This window comes from Chiloscyllium plagiosum, unplaced genomic scaffold, assembly GCF_037043375.1.
Source record: "Chiloscyllium plagiosum isolate Xiang-an unplaced genomic scaffold, Cpla_swu_hap1 HiC_scaffold_13, whole genome shotgun sequence".
Taxonomy (NCBI): Eukaryota; Metazoa; Chordata; class Chondrichthyes; order Orectolobiformes; family Hemiscylliidae; genus Chiloscyllium; species Chiloscyllium plagiosum.
In genome coordinates, this window is record NW_028270151.1 from 78256231 (window position 1) to 78280930 (window position 24700).

General features: G+C 41.5%; 1 protein-coding gene across 11 annotated transcripts in view; it reads right to left on the reverse strand.

Annotated features, from left to right (window-relative positions):
• The window catches only part of yeats2 (YEATS domain containing 2), a 139064-nt gene that overhangs the window by 3764 nt on the left and 110600 nt on the right, over nt 1-24700 (reverse strand). For 8 of the 11 annotated variants that reach the window (XM_087993786.1, XM_087993785.1, XM_087993788.1 and 5 more), the window contains 7 exons: nt 21221-21379; nt 15191-15415; nt 14694-14979; nt 12163-12271; nt 10831-10907; nt 4009-4088; nt 884-1085 (listed from right to left, as the gene is read on the reverse strand). In XM_087993786.1, coding sequence (XP_087849912.1) covers nt 884-1085; nt 4009-4088; nt 10831-10907; nt 12163-12271; nt 14694-14979; nt 15191-15415; nt 21221-21379 — 1138 coding nt within the window. The remainder of the gene's footprint in view (nt 1-883; nt 1086-4008; nt 4089-10830; nt 10908-12162; nt 12272-14693; nt 14980-15190; nt 15416-21220; nt 21380-24700) is intronic. The other 3 variants (XM_087993791.1, XM_087993792.1, XM_087993794.1) reach the window with 3 other exon arrangements.

Consider the following 24700-nt stretch of genomic DNA (forward strand, 5'->3'; position numbering starts at 1 on the left):
GTGCTATAAATAATGTCTACTGGGGTATTGTCTTCAAAAAACATTGAGCATTTGTTATTGTGGCTGTCAAATAATTGCCAGCATTTTAAAATTGTGGACCATTATTATTAAAATATTGAACTACTGAACAATGAGCCTGACATGTCACTGGAATTTCATTCTACCCAATCCTAGAGGGATACAAGTAAAGAGACAGCAATTAGAAATTAGGCTGAACAGGAAACTGAAAACAATGCTTTGGGTTATCTTTCTAAACACTGACTGACAAGGTGACATTGGGACTATTATGCCATACAAGTACTGGAGGGTGGCACAGTGGTTAACACTGCTGCCTCACAGTACCAGGGACCTGGTTTCGATCCGACACTCGGGCAACTCTCTGTGTGGAGTTTGTACATTTCCCCTTCCCAATTTCTTCTGGATGCTCTGGTTTCCTCCCGTAGTCCATAGATGTGCAGGTTAGGTGGATTGGCCATGCTAAATTGCACATAGTATTCAGGGATGTGCAGGGTAGGTGGGTTAGCCATGGTAAATGCAGCGTTACAGGGACAAGTAGGTAGCAGGGTGGGACTGGGTGGGATGCTCTTCAGAGAGTTGGAATTAACTCAATGCACTGACTGGCCTGCTTCCACATTGTAGGGATTCTATGATATAGGACACATGGGGAGGAACAGGGTATGGGAGAGAGAGCCTTGAATGTACAGTGCAGAGGGGAAGAAAAATCTCAACTGCCTGTACTTAGCTTCTCACTGCCATCTTCTTCTGTTTAACTTGTGTTGGTTTGGGATTGGAACAGTTCACTCAGCAAACAATGAGTTCGGTCAGGTCTTTCACTTTCCTGAACCTGAGCAAAATATTACTTGGAGCGGAATGTTGATCTCACCTGGCTCATTGTCGATTCGCGTCAGTATATCTTCCATTGAATCCTCTTCGGTGACAGCGGTCTCTGGGTCAGGGGGGGTGTACCCACGCTGCCGACACCAGTACATGATTGGCTTAGTCTTCATGATGTCTGTGTTGCTGAACCGTGGGCACTTCTCCATCACTTCCTGCAGGATCTTTCTTACAGCTACTGCACGCTGCCACTGGGGTAAACAGGGAGGAATATGAGGTTCTGAGCTTTTTGTCATCATCCTTACAGACTAAAAATAAGGAAGGGAAACATGCCAGATACATTCTTGGGCTGACATCATGACAAAGGCTAATAGATGTTTGTCTGTCTGTCTGTCTCTCTCTCTCAGTTGAGCTGGAATATAGTGATGGAAATTATGTTTGCTTTGCACAGAGGGTTAGTCAGATTCTATTTTGAGCATGAACTTCAGGAAAGAGGTCTTTCAAGGTGAATTTATAGATTCACCAGAATGAAGGGCTGGGGAGTATTTCCCGGAGTTTAAAGGTTTGAAGGTTGAGCCAACTGAGATACTTAAAATAATGAAGATGGCTGAATGGCTGACAGAGTGCATTTGGAGAATTGATTTTCCCAGGTGTGGGAATTGTACAAGGAAGCACACAATCTGAAAATGGCAAGGTTAGCCTTTCTGGAATGAAATCAGAAAGTCTGAGTTACTGCCTGCATTTTCTGTTTTCATTTCAGACTTCCAGCATCTGCAGTGTTTTGCTTTTGTTGTCGTACAAATTTGGAATTGTATCCCCAAAAGACATCTGGTGCTGAATTCATAGCAGGTTTCAAGACTAAAATCAAAGGTTTTTGATATTGCGATGTAACATAGATGGAGAACAAAGGCAACAATATGAAGACAAGGTACAGATTAGCAATGATCACTGCTAATCCTGGCTTTTCCTGTTCTCAAGAATTTGGAAACTTTCTGAGCAATTAAGAAATGGAATACAGGAATTTGTATCACAGGGCACAAACTGTATACCGGGATACAAGTTCCTGTAATATAAATCATGTCTAATGAACTTGATTGAGTTTTTTGAAGAAGTAACAAAGAGGACTGATGAGGGCAGTATGGTAGACGTGATCTAAATGGACTTCAGTAAGATGTTCAACAGGGTTCCCCAAGTGAGACTGGTTAGCAAGGTTAGATCTCATGGAATACACGAAGAACTAGCCATTTGAATACAGAACTGGCTCAAAGGTAGAAGACAGAGGGTGGTAGTGAAGGATGGCTTTTCAGATTGGAGGCCTGTGACCAGTGGAGTGCTATAACAATCAGTGCTGGGCCCACTACTTTTTGTCATTTACATAAATGAGTTGGATGTGAACATAGGAGGTATAGTTAGTAGGTTTGCAGATGACACCAAAATTCGAGGTGCAGTGCAAAGGAGGTTACCTCAGATTATAGCAGGATCTTGATCAATGGGCTGACAAGAAGCAGATGGAGTTTAATTTAGATAAATGCGGGGTGTTGCATTTTGGGAAAACAAATCTTAGCAGGACTTATACACTTAATGCTAAGGTCCTAGGGAGTGTTGATGAAAATAAGAGACCTTGGAGTACAGATTCATAGCTCCTTGAAAGTAGAGTAGCAGGTAGATAGGATAGTGAAGAAGGCGTTTGGTATGCTTTCCTTTATTGGTCAGAGTATTGAGTATAGGAGTTGGTAAGTCACATTGTGGCTGTACTGTACATTGATTTGGCCACTTTTGGAATATTGCGTGCAATTCTGGTCTTCCTATCAGAAGGAAGTTGCAAAACTTGAAAGGATTCATAAAAGGTTGACAAGGCTGTTGCCATGGTTGGAAGATTTGAGCTATAGGGAGAGGCTGAATAGGCTGGGGTTGATTTCCCTGGAGTGTCAGAGGGGTGACCTTATAGAGGTTTATAAAATCATGAAGGGCATAGATAGGATAAATAGACAAAGTCTTTTCCATGGGGTGGGGGAGTCCAGAACTAGAAGGCATAGGTTTAGGGCGTGAGGAGAAAGATATAAAAGAGACCTAAGAGCCAACTTTTTCACACAGAGGGTGGTACATGTATGGAATGAGCTGCCAGAGGAAGTGGTGGAGGCTGGTACAATTGCAACATTTAAAAGGCATCTGGATGGGTATACGAATAGGAAGGGTTTAAGAGGGATATGGGCTGAGTGCTGGCAAATGGGACTAGAGTAGATTGGAATATCTGGTCGGCATGGACGAGTTGGGCCGAAAGGTTTGTTTCTGTGCTGTACATCTCTAAGGTATATCCTGACCTGGAGAACCCTATATCCTGATCACCAATACACTAAGTCCTGCCTGTAGATCACAACATGTTGAGATGTCAGTCTTAGCCTTGACACTCAATAAGGCATCAAGCAAAGTCTAGTTGCTTTCCTCAAACAGCGAGAAGATGGTTTCAGAACACCTATGGAAGAGGCCACAAAACAGACCAACCCCCTCAACCTTACCCTACTTTTGCTGAAACCCTGTTATACAGGAAGGGAATGCCTCAAAAGTACGATGGAGGTGAGGGACTTTTGACTAAGGGATGCAACACAGCACAGCCTTTAACAAAAATCTTTTTAATTTTTCAGCAGTGACCAGCAGACGGCATAAGGGTGTGGGAAACCTTTTTGTCCCCTTTATTCATTCACAGGATATGGGTATCACTGGCAAGGCTGACATTTGTTGCCTGTCTCTCAATGCCCTTGACCTGCTTTGCTTGGGTATTTCAGAGGACAGTTCAGTGGGTCTGGAGTCACTTGTAGGCCAGGCAAGGATGGCAGATTTCCTTCTTTAAAAGGCATCACTAAACCAGATAGGTTTTATGACAATCAATCAGTGATAGTTTAATGGTCGCTATTACTGAGACTAGGTGTCAATTCCAAATTTCATTAGTTGCATTTAAATTCCACCAGCCATTGTGGTACAAGTTGGAACCATGTCCCTTGCACATTTGTCTGAGCCCCTGGATTATTAACCCAATGATATGACTGTGAGGCCACTGTCCACCACCCCAAACAACTGGCTGATTTTGCTCCACTTTTCATCCATGCTCTTCAAAGCACTGCATGATTAAAGTAAGGACAAGAACTTCGGCTCAAGAGCCCTGAGAGTGGGTCTTACCTCTGCAGCTCTCCGCTTCCCGATATTCCAGCTGTAATACTGCTCCAGAGACGTAGCACAAAATGGGTTGGAGTCCTCATCTATTAGAGAAAGTTCTGTGATGAGTGAACAATATACCTAACAGTATAATGAAGATCACTGAGTGTGACAGATAAACTACCAATATATGAGAAATAGCTAAAGGAAAGTGAGATTGTATGTGATAGCAGGATTCAGCACTCAGCCCACCAAAACAGTTGGGTAAGCATTAACAAATTGAGCACTGTGCTGAATTCATTCACTGGGTCAGTTTAACATAAGTCATAAAATGAGTCAGGTTAAATAGGCATCATAATCGTGAACGTCTAATTTCGATCATATTTCAAGCTACTGAGGCAGTAGGGGGACATCTATCGTCTGTAGGACCTTATCGCCCTCTTAGGACATCCAAGGAACCTCACATTCAGGGATTAGAATGCTTGTAAGTATAGGAGCCAATTTATGCCATAATTAACTATTGGAAAAATGGCCAATTAAAATGCTGTTGATGAGATTGATTGAATATTGGTCTACACAAAGAGTGATTGTCCTGATATTTCTTAATTAACTACAGGGCTGTTGTATGCTATAGCGTTCTAAGCGCTCATCTAAACACATTTTAAATGCCTTGAGGGTTCCCACCTCTATCACCCTTTCATGGTCCAGATACCCACAACCCTCTGGCTGAAAAGGTTTTCCTCAACCCCTAAACCTCCTGCTCCTTACCTTAAAACTGTGTCCCCTTGGTTATTGACTCTTCTACTGAAGGGGACAGTTTCTCCCCATCTACTGTCTTAGAACTTCATACACATGAATCAAATCCCTGCTCAGCGTCTCTGGTCTAATGAAAACAACTGCGGATTATCTAGTTTCTCTCCATAGCTGAAATACTCCAGCCAAGGGAACATGCTGGCAAATCTTATCCTACCTATATCCTTCCTATAGAGTGGCAACCAGAACTGCATGCAGAACTCCAGCTGTGGCCCAACTAATATTATGTCCATTTTCATCATAACCTCTTTGCTCGTGTACTGTACTCAATTTCTTAACTAACGAGGGTCTAAAATTTGAATATAGGTTGTTGTCAGAAGGAACAAGTATATGTAGATTTTTACTAACCACAAAATGGCTTTTTAATTTAAAATAACACAATAAAATGGCTGAGAATAATGATTGAATTCTGTGAACTTGTACTGCTGTTTTGCAGAATTAAGCTAAAACCCAATGATAAGAGAACAATGGAGTTTTCATAAAATGAATACTGACACATTAATTGACCATTTGAACTAACCTTGAACTGCTACCATGACATGATGATTTACGTAATTAAAACTTCTTTCCCAGGAAATATCATTGGATTAACCTAATGTAAATCATGTCACCTTATTATATGTGATTGGTCTTTTCCTGTAATTAAGGCTGTACTGTCTCTTAAAAAACATATAAATCATGTGTAATTTTCAAAAGCAATTGTGCAACTTCACCACGGAACACAGAAGCTTTAACCTCTGTGTTGCTGGACAGAATTGCGTCAAGGTGCCATACTTTCATAAACTAATGACCCTTACATTGTATGGATCGCATTCTATTGATTCTTTTGACCGATCTCGAACCAAGAGGCCCCTTTGGAGGGGTTTAGATCTTCACTAACAAATCCTATATGTGTTCTTGACCATCTTACCTACTTATCCTGTTGCCTTTAAGGATCTATGGACTTGAACACCAAGGTCCCTCTGATCCTCTGTACTTCCTATGATTCAATTTGGGTTCCTTTGCCTTAATTCTCCCAAAATGCATCACCTCCATTTGTCACTAGTCAGCCCATCTGACCAATTTATCTATATTACCTTCTATACTAAGACTCCTCTCTTTGCTATTTACTACACCACCAATTCTCATGACATCTGTGAACCTACTGATCATACCTCCTAAATTCACATCTAGATCATTAATATATACAACAAACAGCAAGAGAATCAGCACCAAATCCTGTGGTATTTTACTAGGCAAAGACTCCCAGTCACAAAAACACCACTCGACCATCATCCTCTGCTTCTTATGTCAATTTTGGATCGAATTTGACAAACTGCCCTGGATCGCATGGGCTTTTAGCTTCTTAACCAGTCTGTCATGCAAGACCTGGTCACAAGGTGATCTCATAAGGAGATCTCAGCTATCTGAAAGAATAAGAGGGTAGTTATGGTAGGGGATTTTAACTTTCTAAATATCACCTGGGACTGCCATAGTGTTAAAGGTTTAGATGGTGAGGAATTTCTTAAGTGTGTACAAGACAATTTTCTGATTCAGTATGTGGATGTACCTACTAGAGAAGGTGCAAAACTTGACCTACTCTTGGGAAATAAGGCAGGGCAGGTGACTGAGGTGTCAGTGGGGGAGCACTTTGGGGCCAGCGATGGAAAAAGATAGACCAGATCTAAAAGTTGAAGTTCTAAATTGGAGAAAGGCCAATTTTGATGGTATTAGGCAATGGTGTTAGCTGATTGGAGGCAGATGTTCGCAGGTAAAGGGACACCTGGAAAATGGGAAGCCTTTAGAAATGAGATAACAAGAATCCAGAGAAAGTATATTCCTGTCGGGGTGAAAGGGAAGGCTGGTAGATATAGGGAATACTGGATGACTGAAGAAATTGAGGGTTTGGTTAAGAAAAAGAAGGAAGCTTATGTCAGGTATAGACAGGATAGATCGAGTGAATTCTTAGAAGAGTATAAAGAAAGTAGGAGTATACTTAAGAGGGAAATTGGAGGACAAACCGGGGACATGAGATATCTTTGGCAAATAGAATTAAGGAGAATTTAAAGGGTTTTTACAAATATATTAAGGACAAAAGGGTAACGAGGGAGAGAACAGGGCCCCTCAAAGATCAGCAAGGCGCCCTTTGTGTGGAGCCACAGAAAATGGGGGAGATACTAAATGAATATTTTGCATCAGTATTTACTGTAGAAAAGGATATGGAAGATATAGACTGTAGGGAAATAGATGGTGACATCTTGCAAAATGTCCAATTACAGAGGAGGAAGTGCTGGATGTCTTGAAACGGTTAAAAGTGGATAAATCCCCAGGACCTGATCAGTGTACCCAAGAAGTCTGTGGGAAGCTAGAGAAGTGATTGCTGGGCCTCTTGCTGAGATATTTGTATCATTGATAGTCACAGGTGAGGTGCCAGAAGACTGGAGGTTGGCAAACGTAGTGCCACTGTTTAAGAAGGGTGGAAAAGCCAAGACAGGGAACTATAGACCAGTGAGCCTGACCTCGGTAGTGGGCAAGTTGTTGGAGAGAATCCTGAGGTACAGGATGTACATTTATTTGGAAAGGCAAGGACTGATTCGGGATAGTCAACATGGCTTTGTGCATGGGAAATCATGTCTCACAAACTTGATTGAGCTTTTTGAAGTAACAAAGAAGACTGATGAGTGCAGAGCAGTAGATGTGATCTATATGGACTTCAGTAAGGCGTTCGACAAGGTTCCCCATGGGAGACTGATTAGCAAGGTTAGATCTCATGGAATACAGGGATAACTAGCCATTTGGATACAGAACTGGCTCAAAGGTAGAAGACAGAGGGTGGCAGTGGAGGATTGTTTTTCAGACTGGAGATCTGTGACCAGTGGAGTGCCACAAGGATCGATGCTGGGCCCGCTACTTTTTGTCATATACATAAATGATTTGGATGCGAGCATAAGAGGTACAGTTAGTAAGTTTGCATATGACACCAAAATTGGAGGTGTAGTGGACAGCGAAGAGGGCTACCTCAGATTACAACAGGATCTGGACCAGATGGGCCAATGGGCTGAGAAGTGACAGATGGAGTTTAATTCAGATAAATGCGAGGTGCTGCATTTTGGGAAAGCAAATCTTAGCAGGACTTATACATTAATGGTAAGGTCCTAGGGAGTGTTGCTGAACAAAGAGACCTTGGAGTGCAGGTTCATAGCTCCTTGAAAGTGGAGTCGCAGGTAGATAGGATAGTGAAGGCGGCGTTTGGTATGCTTTCCTTTATTGGTCAGAGTATTGAGTACAGGAGTTGAGAGGTCATGTTGCGGCTGTACAGGACATTGGTTAGGCCACTGTTGGAATATTGCGTGCAATTCTGGTCTCCTTCCTATCGGAAAGATGTTGTGAAACTTGAAAGGGTTCAGAAAAGATTTACAAGAATGTTGCCAGGGTTGGAGGACTGAGTTACAGGGAGAGGCTGAACAGACTGGGGCTGTTTTCCCTGAAGCGTCGGAGGCTGAGGGGTGACCTTATAGAGGTTTACAAAATTATGAGGGGTATGGATAGGATAAATAGACAAAGTCTTTTCCCTGGGGTCGGGGAGTCCAGAACTAGAGGGCATAGGTTTAGGGTGAGAGGGGAAAGATATAAAAGAGACCTAAGGGGCAACTTTTTCACGCAGAGGGAGGTACTTGTAAGGAATGAGCTGCCAGAGGATGTGGTGGAGGCTGGTACAATTGCAACACTTAAGAGGCATTTGAATGGGTATATGCATAGGAAGGGTTTGGAGGGATATGGGCCGGGTGCTGGCAGGTGGGACTAGATTGGGTTGGGATATCTGGTCAGCATGGTTGGTTGGACTGAAGGGTCTGTTTCCATGCTGTACATGTCTATGACTCAATGACAAGCTTTAGTAAAATCCATATTGACTATATGAACTAATATACCCTCATCTACATACCTAGTCACCTCTTCAAAAAATTCAATTTTATTAGACACAATCTTTGATTTGATTTGACTGATTTATTGTCACGCGTACCTAAGTACAGTGAAAAGCTTTGTTTACAAGCAGTACAGGGAGATCATAGTAAACAAGGACATACAGATCACAGGGTGAAAAAATACTAGACAAGAGGCATATAAGTTACATCGCACAGGGTGTGCACTAGGCAAGATCAACATTAGCAAAACTAACATTTTTTTAAGTTAGGGAATCCAGCCTAATAACAACAGGGAAGAAGCGGTTCTTGAACTTCTAGTGTGTGTTCAAGCTTCTGTATCTTTTGCCTGATGGAAGAGGTTGTAGGAGAGCATTACCAGGGTGTGATGGGTCTTTGATGATGTTGGCAGTCTTTCAACAACTGTGTAAATGAAATCCATGGATGGAAGGTTGGCTTCCATGATGATCTGGGCTGTGCACACAAGTTCTGTGGTTTTGTATAGTCCTGGGCAGAGCAGTTGCTATAGCAGGCCGTTATGCACTTGAACAGTATGCTTTCACTGATGCATCTGTAAAAGTTGGTTTGGGTCCTAATGGACATGCCAAATTTCCTGAGCTACCTGAGGAAGAAGAGGCATTGTTGTTCCTTCTTGACACCACGTCTACATGGGAAGTCCAGGACAGTTTGCCAGTAACCATCACTCCGAGGAACTTGACACCCTCCACTCTCTCAACATCCATTGATGTAGACAGGGTCATGAAGAAGGGATTATGCCCGAAACGTCGATTCTCCTGCTCCATTGATGCTGCCTGACCTGCTGCGCTTTTCCAGCAATACATTTTTAAGCGGAGACAGGGTCATGTTCTCCTCCTTTCTTTCTGAAGTCAACGATCAGTTCTTTGGTTTTGCTGACATGCAGAGAGAGGTTGTTATCATTGCAGCATGTCATCAAGCCCTCTATCTCCTTTCTGTATTTCAACTCGTTGTTTGATATCCGTCCCACCATTGTGGCATCGTCAGCAAACTTGTAGGTGGCATTTCATTCGGAATATGGCAACATAGTCATGGGTGTACAGGGAATACATTTAGGGGCTGAGAACACATCTTTGGGGTCTCCAGTTTGGGTGCTATCGTGGAAGAAGTACAGTTATCTATCTTCACTGATTGCGCTCTGTGTGTCAGAAAGCTGAGGATCCAGTAGAGGGCAGAGCCGAGACCTAGGTCTCAAGAGTTTTGAGATCAGCCTGGACGGGATAATGTTATTGAAGGCAGAGCTGCAGTCGATGAGCAGGAGTCTGACATAGGTGTCCTTGTTGTCCAGGTGTTCCAGGGATGTGTGCAGAGCCAAGGAATGGTATCCACTGTGGACCTGTTACATCAGTAGGCAAGTTATAGAGATTTCAGGCAGGATGGGAGAATAGAGTTGGTGTGGGTCATGACCAGCTTCTTGAAGCACTTCATGATTATGGAGGTCAGAACCTCTGGGTGGCAGTCATTAAAGCATGTTGCAAGTGCTTTCTTAGGTACTGGGATTACAGTGGTCCTCTTGAAGAAGGTGGGAATTTCAGCTTGAAGGAGGGAGAGGTTGAGGATGTCGGTGAATACCTCCCGCCAGCTAGTCCACACAGGATCTAAGTACACATCCGGAGACTCCATCTAGGCCCATCACATTCATGGGCCGACTCCCAGGAAGATGGATCTGATGTCTGCAGTGGTGACAGTGGGCACAGGTATGTCTGGGGCTGTCGGGGCAGGTGACACCACCCCTTTGATTAATGCTTGACTCTGTCCCTCAGAAATGTTTTCTAAGTTCCCCTACCACAGATATTAGACTCACTAGCCTGCAGTTTTCCTGGTTTATCCCTACCACCTTTCCATAAAATCCAGAGGACATCATGGCACTATTTCTAAAAATAAAAGCAGGGGATCTTCTTCTTGGTTTCCTGCCCAATATTTATGATTCAGTCAACATCTCTCTAAAAAGTAACTGCTGGAATATCTGCTTCAAACCAATTCAAAATCCAGTCAACATGAATGCATTGATTTGTAGTTATTAGATGGTCTGTCTGCAACTTTTGAGTTCAAAGCTAAAACTAGTAACTCAGTAAAATAAAAATCAAAGATTACTCACGCTTTTTGGGAGCAATCAGAGGCACCTTCTTCAGGATGGCAGTCAGTAGCTGCTGTACATTCTCAATGTATTCAAGACTAAAGGCAGTAAGGAATAAGGTGCTGGTGAGTGCTCAGCATGCATCTGTAAAGCAGTGACATCTAGCACCTACTGTAATTAAAATAATTACCTGCCTTTTCTCTTCAGGGATTGAGATATTGACCTATCCTTTAACCTAAATGCCCAGTTCACTTTTGCCAGCTCTACTTTCATGTCCTTATATTGCCCTTGTTTAAATACAAAACAGTAGTCCACCCAGGGTACTTTCACTATAAGGTCAGGAATTATTTCCACCTCATTGTTCAAACCCAGATCTAGTTCAGCCTGGCACAAAATGGAGAAACACAACAGGTTTGGCAGCATCTGTGGAGAGAAGGCAGAGTTAACATTTCAGCTCCAGTGACCCTTTTTCAGAATGGACCTGAAATGTTAACTGTTTCCTCTCCACAAATGCTGTCAGATCTGCTGGGTTTTTACAGCAATTTATAATTTTGTTTCTGATTTCCAGCATTCACAGTTCTTTGGTTTTTATTTGTCTAGTATAGCCTGCTCTCTGGTTGGTGCCATTACATACAAGTCTAACAAACTGGACTAAAAATACTTAATGAATTCCTCCTCTAGACCTCTTTTTCACATCTGATTATTTCAGTGTACACGTAGGTTAAAATCCCCCATGATAATCACTGGCCCTTTTTAACAGGCTCCCATTATTTCTTCCTCAATACCTTACCCTATCATCTGGTTACTGCTAGGGGGCCAGTACACAATTCCCACAAGTGAACTTTTTATTATTAAATGTCATCTTCACCCAGAATGCTTTGATGTCCTGGTTTCCTGAATTAAGGTCATCTCTCTCTATTGTGCTAACATCATCTTTAATTAATAGAGCCATTCCTCCAACCTTTCCTAGCTTCCTGTCCTTCCTAAATGTCACATCCTTTCAATAATCAAGTCCCAATCTAGGTCATCCCGCAGCCACATAGATTTCACAGTCATGCATCACCAGGTTTTCATAGACATATTTTCTTCCCCAAGCGTGATCAATGAATACAGGTGAAGTCTCCATCCCGATTTCCAGGATGTAGCTAGGCATTGACCAGAATGTGCCTTACCAGGGAGAGGTTGTTGAAACAGCATAAATGGAGCTTCACTCTGTGTCTGCCTCTGCTGTACCTGTCCCGAAAATGTTTGTTGGGACACTGTAGGTTGAGTTGTGTTCTGTAACTAAGCTCTGAATACAATACAGAGAGGCATTCATGACAAAGGGATTTGCAAATAAAAAGCAGGACTTACTCAATAATTTCAAATGGCCCATCCAATCCTCCTTGCTCCACTTTCACAGTGCTTGCTGTGGGTATCATGGGGCTGAAGCAAGCACCTGCAGCAACAGGCTCAGCTTTCACTTTCAAAGGAAATGGCAGAATGATAATCAGACTTTATTTTACTCAATAGACAGGAAATAGACAAACCAGATACATTGGATTACATTTTGCAGCAAGTTATGCATCATGTTTAACCCCTAAAGTATTAACCAGCTCTAAGTGCCTTCCCACTTATTTCTGAGGCCAGACAAAGCATATATTTTGTCTGTTTCCATGACTAGTTTCTCCTGGAATAGCTCACTAGGGCTGTTGCCAGAGGCAAAGGCTTGAGGGTTGCAGTTGTGCATCAAGCATGGCTGACTTGGAGACCCTCGCCTTCTTACTGCCTGCCACTTGGCCACATCATGAACACACCTTCTGTGGCTACCAGGTCCTGGAGAAGCACTCAACGTTCTGGCTTACAGACATGACATTACCGAGTGCACCACAAGACCCCTTTCCTGTCCACTAATGTCATCTATTTCCAACTAATTGCCCTAGTGTGTTGCTTAATTGAATATACATGCAAGTCTAGGAAAGATGATTCATATTTGTGTCTAGTGCTATAGAGACCAGCTCTAGTTCAAAGAGATTAAATAGGACATCTTAACATTTTTGTGCGCAGTTAGTTTAAAACTACTTGTTCTCACTTCATATCATTTTCACAAATCTAAATGTCTGTGAAATGTGGCCCTGTGATATTACCACATACGATTAGCCAGAATCTACCAGCTGAGAAATCAGAAATATGTATAAAACTAGATATGTGACAAACTGTACTTCTTGTAACAGCTCAATCTGAGAGACTGGATCACAGAAACCAGTCCACTGCAAAATATAATCATTGTACAAAGATTCAGCTTGTGCTGCTCAATATAAGTCAATGGAATTGTTAGACGACTGAAGTAAGTGGACTTATCAATGTACATGTGCAGTTTACTTCAGCATTCAATCGTGGCTGATAGGGTTCTCAATCCCATTTTCTCACTTTCTCCCTGTAACCTTTGATTCCCTTGGCAATCAAGAACTTATCTCTGTTTTAAATATACTCAGTAACCTGGCCTCCACAACCTTCTGCGGCAATGAATTCCACAGATACACTACTCTCTGGTTAAGGAGGTTTCTTCCTATCTTCATTCTAAAGGCTTTTTCCGTCATTCTAAGGCTGTGCTCTTGGGTCCTCATCTCTCCTACCAACGGAAACAACTCCCAATGTCCATGCTGTCCAGGCCTTTCAGTATTCTGTAAGTTTCATTCAGAACACCTCCTCCCCATCCTTCTAAAGATGGACAGATGGATTAGAATAGATGAATATTTGATGACAGGCATTGACCGATGGGTTGAATGACCTTTTCTTATTCTAATCTCAGTTTCCAGCACTTGGCCCAGACTGCTTTGCCATTTCAAGTACTCATCTAAATGGTTCTTAAATGTCTTGTGTGTTTCTGCTTCTACCACTTAGTTCCTATCACTTAAGCCTCTGGGTAAAACTTTTCAGAGCCCGTCTAGCTCTCCAGTAAAAAACTCTATGACTATGAAATCACTTCTTTGTCCTATTTCTCTTCATAGAACATTCCTGCCATCTTTGGAAATAGAGCAATGAGTCATTTATTGCACTCTCCTTTTCTGAGATATAGAAACCAAATCTGTGCACTGTATTCAGGTGTGAATTACACAACTTGCTGTACAATTGAATTAAGACCTCGCTACTCCCATACTCAAACCTTCTTGCTATAAAGGCTAACATTCCATTAGCCTTCCTAGCAGCTTGCTGCACCTGTATGTTTGCTTTCAGTGGCTTATCAAAATGGACAACTAAGCCCCTTTGTACATCTATACTTTACAGCTTCGTAACATTTAAGAAATATTCTGCACATCTGTCCTCCTACCAAAATGGATAACCTCACATTTTCTGACATTGTATTCTATCTGCCATGTTCTTACCCTTTCATGGCGTCTGTCCAAATTCTCCTGAAGCTGATTTACATGTTTCTCAAACCGCACATTCCCCTTAGCTTCATAGCATCAGTTAAGTTGAAAACATAGAATTTGGTCACTACCTTAAAATTCTTTATATAGATTGTGAACAGCTTGGGCCCATAATGGCTCTTGTGGTACAGTGATAGTATCCCTACCTTTGAGCCAGGAAGCCCAGGTACAAGTACCACCAATTCCAGAGGTATGTAATAACATCTCTGAACGAGTTCATTAGAAAACAGTTTTTGTGATCTTTGCAGTACCCCACAATTCACAGTCTGACAACTAAATTCTAGCAAGGCTGAACAAAAGAAAGATCTTGAAGAAATAGCAAGACAAAAACAAGTGTAGTATTCAGTACCTTCCCTCACTACAAGTACTGTGGAAAGAGTCACTGCAAGTGTCTATGATGAGTGGTTCTACCCTCCTGCTCAAAATGGAATAGAGATTTAACTGGTTCCTAAATACCAGAAACTCCCATCTTACCTGATACTGTTGGTGTGGCTTTTCCGCTTGTTGTGCTCGTTCCAGCAATGGAACTGGATGCAAAGGAGGCCACACTAGAGCTAGCTGAACTGCTGGTCTTGCTGGGTCCCCCAGCACTGGGCTGCGAAACCACCACGTGGGTTGTGTGTGAGCCAACAGAAACAACAGAAGGCGACAGGGTGGTGCTGGGCTCTGCATGGGATACTTGCATGGAGGGCTGCTGGCCTGAGGCCTTTGCTGTGGACACAGCGGGAATCACAGGAGGGCTGGAGCCCTTCACTTCTGACTGTGAACAAAAGGAAGAAGTGACATCAGTGTTGGAGTGCGCGCAGAGTGTTTACCAGAATTCAAAACCAGGAGTCACCTACAAATTACCCTCTCTGAAACCAAATAAAACAATCCCAGGGTAAAAAGGTGTCAGAACGCTCAGCATACGGTGTGCTGTCATTCTTTATTACCGCTGATTATGGATCTCCCCTTCTACTCTACCCTGTTACCTGCAGAGCCACAGTTCCTACGGTTGCTGGTGCTGTTCCAGATACTGGTGTTGAGAGGCTGGCCGTCGTAATGACCCCTCCAGCTACCCGCAGGGTGGTGGTGCCAGGCTGAGAGAGAGGAGACGCTACAGACAGTGGCCTTGCTGCTCCGTCAGGTGAGGGAGAATGGACGAGTGAGGAAACGGCAGCTGAATGCAGAGAGGACGCCTGGGCACTGGGGACAACCTGTTCATAAAACAAGTACATTTACTCCCGCTTTAGTGATAAACACAATGCAATAGACAGTGGCAGAGGGCTTACCACCATCTTGTCAAAGTGTCAACTTCCCAAACTGCATGAGGTGGGTCATTTTTCCCTGTGAGGCTGTCCCATATCTGTACCAGCAGCAAACATCCACAGACTATGGACCCTAATGGAAGCAACAGGAATGCTACTTTTGGTTGGCTTCACCATAGGAGGCAGGCTGTGCAACTCATGCTCTTCGCGAATAAGAACTACAGCCAGATAGGTTTAAATAGAGCAGTGAACATACTAAATACTTTAAGCAGTTATACAAAGAAATAACAAGCAGAATAGATGGACAAGTAGTGGACTAAAGTTAGGAGAGGGGACCGAAAACTAGAACAAAGAGATAGGTTCTCACACGTTCTTTAAGGGAGGACAGAAAAGTGAAGAGGGAGACAGCAAGAAATGGATTGTATGATCAAAGGAAGTGGTGAGGCTGGATGCATCAATGAAAGTAGAGTCTGTGTGTCTGTAGATGTATGAACAAATAGTAAAGGATATTTGCCCTTCTATAGATATGGACATTCTATAGATTCTGGAATGGATCCAGCAGACTGAAGGTATCAAATGTCACCCACAATTAACGGTAGCAGGTAGAGAAAACAGAGAGTTACAGACCTTGCAGCCTTACATCAGTAGGAGTGGAAATGCTGGAATATATTATAAAGGATATGATAAATTAACATATAGATAATAATGATCGGATTGGGCACAGTCAGCTTTGACTTGTAAATGGGAACCAGCATTGGACAAACCTGTTGTAGTTCTTAGTTATAAACAGAATTGACAAAAGGGAGCCAGTATATTCTTGGATTTTCAGAAGGATTTTGATAAAGTCCAGTGCAGTAGGTTGGTTAGCAAAATTAAAGTACATGAGAAGAAGCAATGCATTGTTATGGATTAAGACTTGGCTAATAGACAGAAAAAACAGTAGAAATTAATGGATCGTTCTTAAATTGGCATGCTGTGACCACAAGTTACCACAAAAAACTGCACTTGCGGCCAGAGTCATTCACAATAAATATATTAATGATTTGAAAGTGAGAACGAAATGTAATATGTGTAAGTTTGCAGATGGGAATGTGTGTTGCAAGGAAGACACAAAACAGTTTCAAGAAGATTTAGATAATAGATTTATTTACCAGAACAAAGCAGAGGGAAAATAGTGCAATAAAATTTGAGGTGATTCAATTTGTTAGGAGGAATTGCTTAAAAGGTAGATGCACAAATTAACCTACATGTCTTCATCCATAAGTCACTGAAGGCTAACATGCAGTTGCTACAAACAATCAGGAAGGCATGATGGTGTTTATTGCAAGAGCATTTCAACGTAGTAGTAATGAAGTCTTGCTTCAATTATATAGAACTTTGGTTCGACAGTCGCTGGAGTAGTGTTTGAATTTTGGTGCCCTTACCTTAGGAAAGATATTATTACCATAGATGCAGTGCAGCAAAGCTTTACCAAACTTGCTTCTGGCATAGATATACTATCTTAGATATTGGACAAACTGTGGCTGTATCCTCTAGAGTTTTGAATGAGAGTTGATCTCATTGAAACCTACAAAATACTTAAAGGGAGATGTTTGCACGGCTTGAGAATGTAAAACTAGGGAATATAATTTCTAAGGGGAACTCCATTTCGGACTGAGATGTGCAAGAATATTTACATCGTGGATTGTGATTGTTTGGAATTCCCTACTCCAAAAGGCTATGGAAGCTCAATCATTGAGTATATAATAATGATGATTGACAGGTTTCTAAATAACATTGCTGTAAAGGGATCTGGGGACAGTGTGGACCAAGGGTGGCACATTGGTTTAGTGGTTAGCACTGCATGAGAGACCAAGGTTTTGATTCCAGTCTCGGGTGACTATCTGTGTAGAGTTTGCACGTTCTCACCGTGTCTGCAAGGATTTCCGCTGGGTGCTCTGGTTTCTTCCCACAGTCCAAAGACATGCACATTAAGTGAGTTAGCCGTGGGGATTGTAGGGTTACAGGGATAGGGTAGGGTCTGAGCTCTTTGGAAAGTCAGCATGGACTCAATTGGCCAAATGGCCTGTTTCCACGCTGTAGGAAAGGGTGTTAAAGTGGATAGTCAGCCATGAAAATACAAAGGTAGAGCAGGTTCAATAGGCTGACCAGACCTAACTGTTATTCCTAAATAAAAACTGAAAGAACTGCGGATGCTGTAAATCGGAAACAAAAATAGAAATTGCTAGAAAAAAGTTCAGCAGATCTGGCAGCATCTGTGAAGAGAAAACAAAGTTAACGTTTCGGGCCCAGTGACCCTTCCTCAGAAACATTAAAGCTGTTTTCTCTTCACAGATGCTGGCAAATCTGCTGAACTTTTCCAGCAACCTCTGTTTTCACTATCCCTGCTTCTGTTTTCCTATAAATTCTTAGGGAGTAAATGTGAATCAGAAAATCTAGATTGTTCCGAAAGTGCAGGGGTATTCTGAACATAAAAGTCCTCCCATATACCCTCCTCCTCATCCTTCCTGAAAGGAATGTAACTCAGCAGTCCTGACTTTGTTAACTGCAAGCTGGGAGCTCTGTCGGTCACTAGATTCTCTGGACTGCCCCGACACTAAAGCTTCTTTCAAACATTAAGGGACATACAGGTAGTTGTTGCATTTTTTTTGATAAATTGCTGAAGGCACTGAATCATTTAAGACTGTGAGAGTAACAGGCAAAGGGTATTATGTTGGTAAAGGTCAGCAGACAAATGCTAGCTACAAGCCTGAGGCGATGATATCAATGTTTTACAACAGCAGCAGTGTGCATTCTTCCACATGAGGCAATTGGAAAGATTCACTGATGAGGAATAAATCAGCAGCACCAAACAATGGGCTGTGAATAGAAGCTAAGGAAATTGAAATTGTTCCCAATGCCTGGAGAACTCATGTGGAAATGCAAGGCAGAATCTTGTTGATGACCGAGGACATGCAGTGATGCTGGTAGGGATGTCTTGGTTTGAGGTTGTAGGCAGAGGCCAAGAGAGAGGTGGAGTGGGATACAAAGGTAGGAGGGTGAATCCTAGTGAGCACCGCCCTGCCCATCAGCCATTGATTCTCTTTGACCAAGCGACCCCATGCCTTCCCTTTGAGCTCTGAAGTGACAAGTCATCTGCAGGTAAGGGGCTACATTCACATTTTAAAAATGTGTTGCTGGAAAAGCGCAGCAGGTCAGGCAGCATCAAAGGAACAGGAGAATCGCTTATGCCCGAAATGTCGATTCTCCTGCTCCTTTGATGCTGCCTGACCTGCTGCGCTTTTCCAGCAATACATTTTTAAGCTCTGATCTCCAGCATCTGCAGTCCTCACTTTCTCCTAGCTACATTCACATTGCAAAGTAATAGTACCCTCTGCAGCTGGGGCCTCAACTGGCAGCAGGGCAGGAAGGTCAATCATGGATCGATTTACCCAGAACTTAATTCTGATGAAGGTGGTGGGGTTTGAGCATGCCACTACCCCACTTAATTATGTGACCTTCCCACCTCCATGCTTACCAATTCCACCCACTGATTCTAAATATGAGAAACGTTCTGAGCAATGTTCTCGCGATGCTATGCTGATGACAGGCCTCATGGCTACTCCGTGAATAAACAGAGCATGCACCAGCAACGCTTTGCAAGCAATCTTAAAGGATTGCACAGTGCATGTCAATCATGCACAACAAACAGAAATTAGAGGTACTGCTGCCTAATGTCATGCATATTACATAAAACATAAGAAGACCTCAATAAAGCAAACTAATTTTTCATTTCAGAACTTCTCAAACTCAAACTCGTAAGATCGAGCAGAACATGTTGTCTTCTGGAGCCATGGTTTGTTGCCACTGAATAGCTAGTTAAATCATTTCAGAAGGCAATTACATGTTACGTGGAGTCACATATAAAAATGATCACGTAGAGATGGCAGTTTTCCTTCCTTAAACTTTAGTGAATCAGTTGTGATTTTACTGCTGCCTAATACTGTGAGGGACAAGCACAATAAAAGACAATGCAATTAGCTTTTTAATTTCCAGATGTTTTTGACACTAAACTCAAATTGCCAAACTGCCACGATGAGGTTTGAATGCCGTTGGAAAACAGAAGCTCGAGGAGATTTTTTACTGGTATTCAGAATTATGAAATGTCTGGATCAAGCAGATGATGGAGAAAACCATTCCCATTGGTCCCATCAAGAACCAGAGGGCAGAGATTTAAGTGGATGGTCAAATGAAACAATAACAATGTGAAAAAAATGTTTTGTGCGCAGCAATTGGGTAAAATCTGGAATGCACTGCCTGAGAGTATGTTGGCAGCAAGTTCAAATGAAGCTTTCAAAAAGAAATTGTATCAGTATCTGAAAAGGAAAAATGTACAGGCTTCTTGTGTTGAAACTATTCTACGATTCTGCACCATGTACTCAAAGCATGATCAGGCATAGATGCTGCTGGTGAGAATGGGAGAAAATGTACAGAGGTGTGATTGAGATTTCTGTGTACCTCTTAGTTTTTGTCTACTTTTCTAAATAACGCAATGATTCATCATACCGTAGTCATCAAAAACAAACCAACTGTTTCACAAGTGAAATAAAGTTTATCTAAGATGATCCATATGTTGTGACAACTTTTGCAATGACTCACTGGTTTGTCCGAGACTGGTGTCCAGTCAATTCAATTATAAATATGATGTTGTGAGTCATTCTAAATAGCTTCCGTAGATTTTACCAAACTGAAAGGATAGACAACCAAGGAATATTACTAGTCTCATACCATAGTGCAGCAGTATTGATTATTCTCCTTACACAAGTACTATGGTTGGCTTTATAATGACTGCCATACCTGTGTTCCTGATACTAGTCTTTTACATCCATAATGCTTACTTAATATATTTGGTACTTAAGATTTAAGTCAGTCTTTTGTTGTGTTACCTCCATCACCTTTTGACTGAAGGCATAAAGATCCCACCAAGATGGTAGGATAACATCAATGCTGAAACAAACTGTATCTGTTTTCTGGCCATATTAGACATTAACCTAGATATCTGAGCAATTGTAAACACTCTTTCCTTGGCCAAAGGAAATTAGGCCGCACATACATCGGAACCTCCAAATCAAAGTGAAAAATAATGATACAACAAAAATAACCTATTTTTTTAAAAAGCCACAAAATATAGCACTTGTATTCTTTCTTGACATTTCTGAACCAGGTTCCACACTCAATTATTTGAGTGGGCCTTAATCCTCAACCCCATTCCAATGCAAAGTATTCATCCAATTCCTCATTGTGACGCTAATCGAAAAAAGAATTAATGGTTTCATTTTGAGTTTTGTAGCATTGATTCATTCTGGGGTAGGGAAGTAATTCTTCACACACAATGGGCTGAATGGCCTCATGCTGGGTTGTATCTTTTCTAAGGTTCTTATGCTTTTCTTAAGGTTTGTTATATTACCCTCAAACATTCCATTTCTCCTGTAAACACAACCTTCACTCTTTTTGCCAAGTCAATTTTAATGCAACCTTCCAATAATGCATTGGCAACAATCTCCTTAGGAATCTTCTGAAGAGGTGTTTTGTTGGATGGTTTAATCTCAAATCTATGTAGATTATTTGTCTGTCATTTTATGTAACTCAACACATTGGATTTAGGGCAAAAAGCTGTGCCTCGAAATAGTTATGCCCACGTGTTCTAAAATTAACAGAATTAATGCCGAAGTAAGAAAGCTCTGCCCCAGCAGTTGAACAGAAAGCAGCATTTACCTGTGCAAACACTGCTTTTTGTGTAGCAGAGACTCTGATTGCCTGCTGTTGGGTGCTTGTAGAAGATGGTCCCTGCACTGCTACGCCAGATGCCACAGAGCTAGCAGGTCCATGCTTCATAGAGGCCTGAGTGACTGGCTGGCCAACCAGAAAAGTGCCCTGGAAAGAAAAATGGCAATCTCAATGTGAAGAATTCAGCACCTCCTGATATATGAAGTTATTGGTTCCAAAAGATCCCATCTGTGAAGTGCAATAAAGCATTTCTAGCTGCACCTACCTAGTTTACAGATGGTTAGTGAAACAGGACTTAAAGAGTCGCAGAGTCATACGCGCGGAAACAGATTTTTTGGTCCAACCAATCCCCTGCTTGACCCCTGTCCCTCCGAACCATTCCTATTCATGGCTTTTAAATGCTGTAACTGTATCTGCATCCACCAGTTACTCTGGCAGTTCATTCCTCACCAAATCACACTGTGTAAAAATGTTGCCCCTCATGCCTTTTTAAAATCTTTCTCCTCCCACCTTAAAAATACACTGCCGAGTTTTGAACTCCCCCACTCTACGGAAAAAAAAACCCTTGCCATTCTGCTTATCTATGACCCTCATGAATTTACAAACCTCAATAAGAATTTATAACCCCTCAACCTCCTATGTTCCAGTGAGCAAAATCCCTGCCTTTTCAGTCTATTTTTACATCTCAATCCTTCATTCCTGGCAACATTCAGGCAGATCTTTTCTGAACCCTCTCCGGTTTAATAATATCCTTCCTATAACACGACAACCAAAACGCACATAGTATTCTAGAAGAGGTCTCATCAACATCCTCTATAACCTGAAGATGACGTCCCAACTCCTATATTCAAAGGTCTGAGCAATGAAGGCAAGCATACTAAATGCCTTCTTAATCACCCTGTCTACCTACAATGCAAATTTCAAAGAATTATATACCTGAACTCCTAGGTCTCTCTATTCTACAACACTACCTAGACCCCTTCTATTAATTGTATAAGTGTGGTCCTTGTTTGTATTACCAAATTGCAATACCTCACATTTATCCAAATTAAACTCCATTTGCCCATTGACCCAATTGATCAAGATCTCTTTGTAATCTTAGATGACCTTCTTCTCTATGCCACCGACCTTGGTGTCAATTGCAAACTTATGAACTATGCCTCTTATAGTATGACAAACAAAAGTGGATCAATCTCTGAGGAACACCGCTGGTCACAGGCCTCCAGTCTGAAAAAGAACTCTCCACCACCATTTTCTGTCTCCAACCATTAAGCCAAATTTCTATCGAATTGGCAAACTCTCCCTGAATGCCATATGATCTAACTTTATTAGTTAGGAACTGCAGAGCCTGCAGTGGTTCAGCAGAGAAACTTAACGGTAGTTGAATGTCATTCTTTCAAAATAATGATTAGTTTTAATAATGTAGTGAGGGAAACTGTTTCTTCTGGCAGGATAGTTGGTACTTGGAAGATATAGATTTGTTGTAATTGGCTGAGCAATCAGAGAAAAGATTATTTGTTTTTAAACACTGCCAGAAATGGAGATAAGAATTACAAAACCTTTCAGAGGGAACTGAATATATCATTGGGAAAGGAAACATTTCAGAGGTGTGATGAAGAAACAGGTTTAAATACAAGTTCTTTTAAAGAGCTGGCACTGAGATGATGGGACAAATTGCCTCCTTCTGTGCTGTAAGATTTTATGGAAAGCTGCTGCTTTAGTGTACATTCCCTTAGGTATATATTATCAGTCAATCACATGCAAAGCAAAGTTGGATTTGCTTAGAAAAATTATTATGCAGTGAAGTACACTGCCCAGCTAAGGTTTTAATACATTATCATGCATTGTGTTAAGTTCATTTGAGTGAGGCATTGTTATGGCGATACCTTGTTCTGTGGAGGAAAAAGTCTGTGTCTTCTTTTGGCAATTTTCATAAAATCCAAAGTGAAACTTGTATATTCTGAAAAGGTTGTGATTTGGGTTCCGAGCAAGTACCTTCGTTCAGAGAAACTCCAGTGTGACTTGGGATTGCTTTGGAGGTAAATGTTAAGAAGCAACACATAAATAGACGGCAAATTGGGAAATTGAATTATTGCTGGTCTCAAAGCCTGCAGGTCACAACAGATCCTGCTGGAAAAGCAGGGTGAGGACTCTGAGGATAAAGTAGGGGCTGTGTTACTATGTGCGATACAGTTGGAAAGGTCAGAGACCTGAAAACAGGGAGAATAGGAATTGTGGACTGGAAAGGACTCACCACTGCTGCCATTTCAGCTTTGCCAAAGGCAGAAATATTGTTTAAAGGGGTTGAAGAGGATAATCTCTGGAAATTCTTGTAACTGTGAGTGTATCAATTATTTCTGAAAATGTGCATTTTAAGTGTAATTTATTTAGTGATTAATGCTTCAAGTGTACTTAATTTTGTTCATTTTGCAGTTGAAGTTTTAAGAAGTGATTTTTTAAAAATACAGAACATAGAACATAGAACATATTTTTGGCTTTCTTCCACTGGCAAAATCAGGAATCTTTCCTTTCTTTGGTCTCTATGGGGAACATAACAAGGAAACATAGGAACAGAAGAGACAATCCAGCTCCTCAATCCATTCAACTAGATACTGACTGATCTGTACCTCAAGTCCATTTACATGTACTGACTTTATATCCTTTGACTTGAAAACTACCATCATCCTTGAATACTCATTTTTTTTGTAGGCGAGTATTTCAAATTTTCACTACTCTTTTAGTGAAAAAATGCATCCAGAATTCCCATTAAATAGTCTAACTCTAACTTTACTCAAAAAGAAAATAGGTCCTCTATTACATCTTTCAAACATTTCCAACACCGCAATTAGACCATTCTTTAACCTCCTGAAGTCAAGGGAATATAAATGAAATTTAGGCCACCTGTCTTAATAATCTAATCTCAAACCCTGGTATCATTCTCTGTACACCATTCACAGTGTGCCAGTTTCATCAGTCCACCAGATTTGGCAATGCCTTGAAGCCTATTTCTCCAATTCTACCATTACAGTGGAGCTGATGAAGCAGAAATATACCAGAATGATTGGACACAGGTTGAAAAGCAGCACTGTAATATGCAAATTTTTGATGAGCTTTCATTGTAGAGTAAGTCCCAGAGCATCTTCACTCAAGGGTACCTGCGTGACATTGCTGATTTAAAGATGATGTATATGATCACCTTGCTGAATGAAGCTGAATTTAGTGCTGAATCAGAGAGCATTTTTACACAGTAACTTGACTGATCCTGTTCCAAATTCAGTTCACCTAAGGACTTCTACGAGAGAGAGAGAGAGAGGATGAGAAAGAGAGAGAGAAAGAGAGAGAGAGATTGAAACAGAATGACATAGATAAAACCATAGATAGAGAGAATGAAATAGAGATAGGAAGATGTGAATCGGGATAGAGAGCAATAGAAAGTGAAAGATAGAAAGGTATAGGTATAATAGAAAG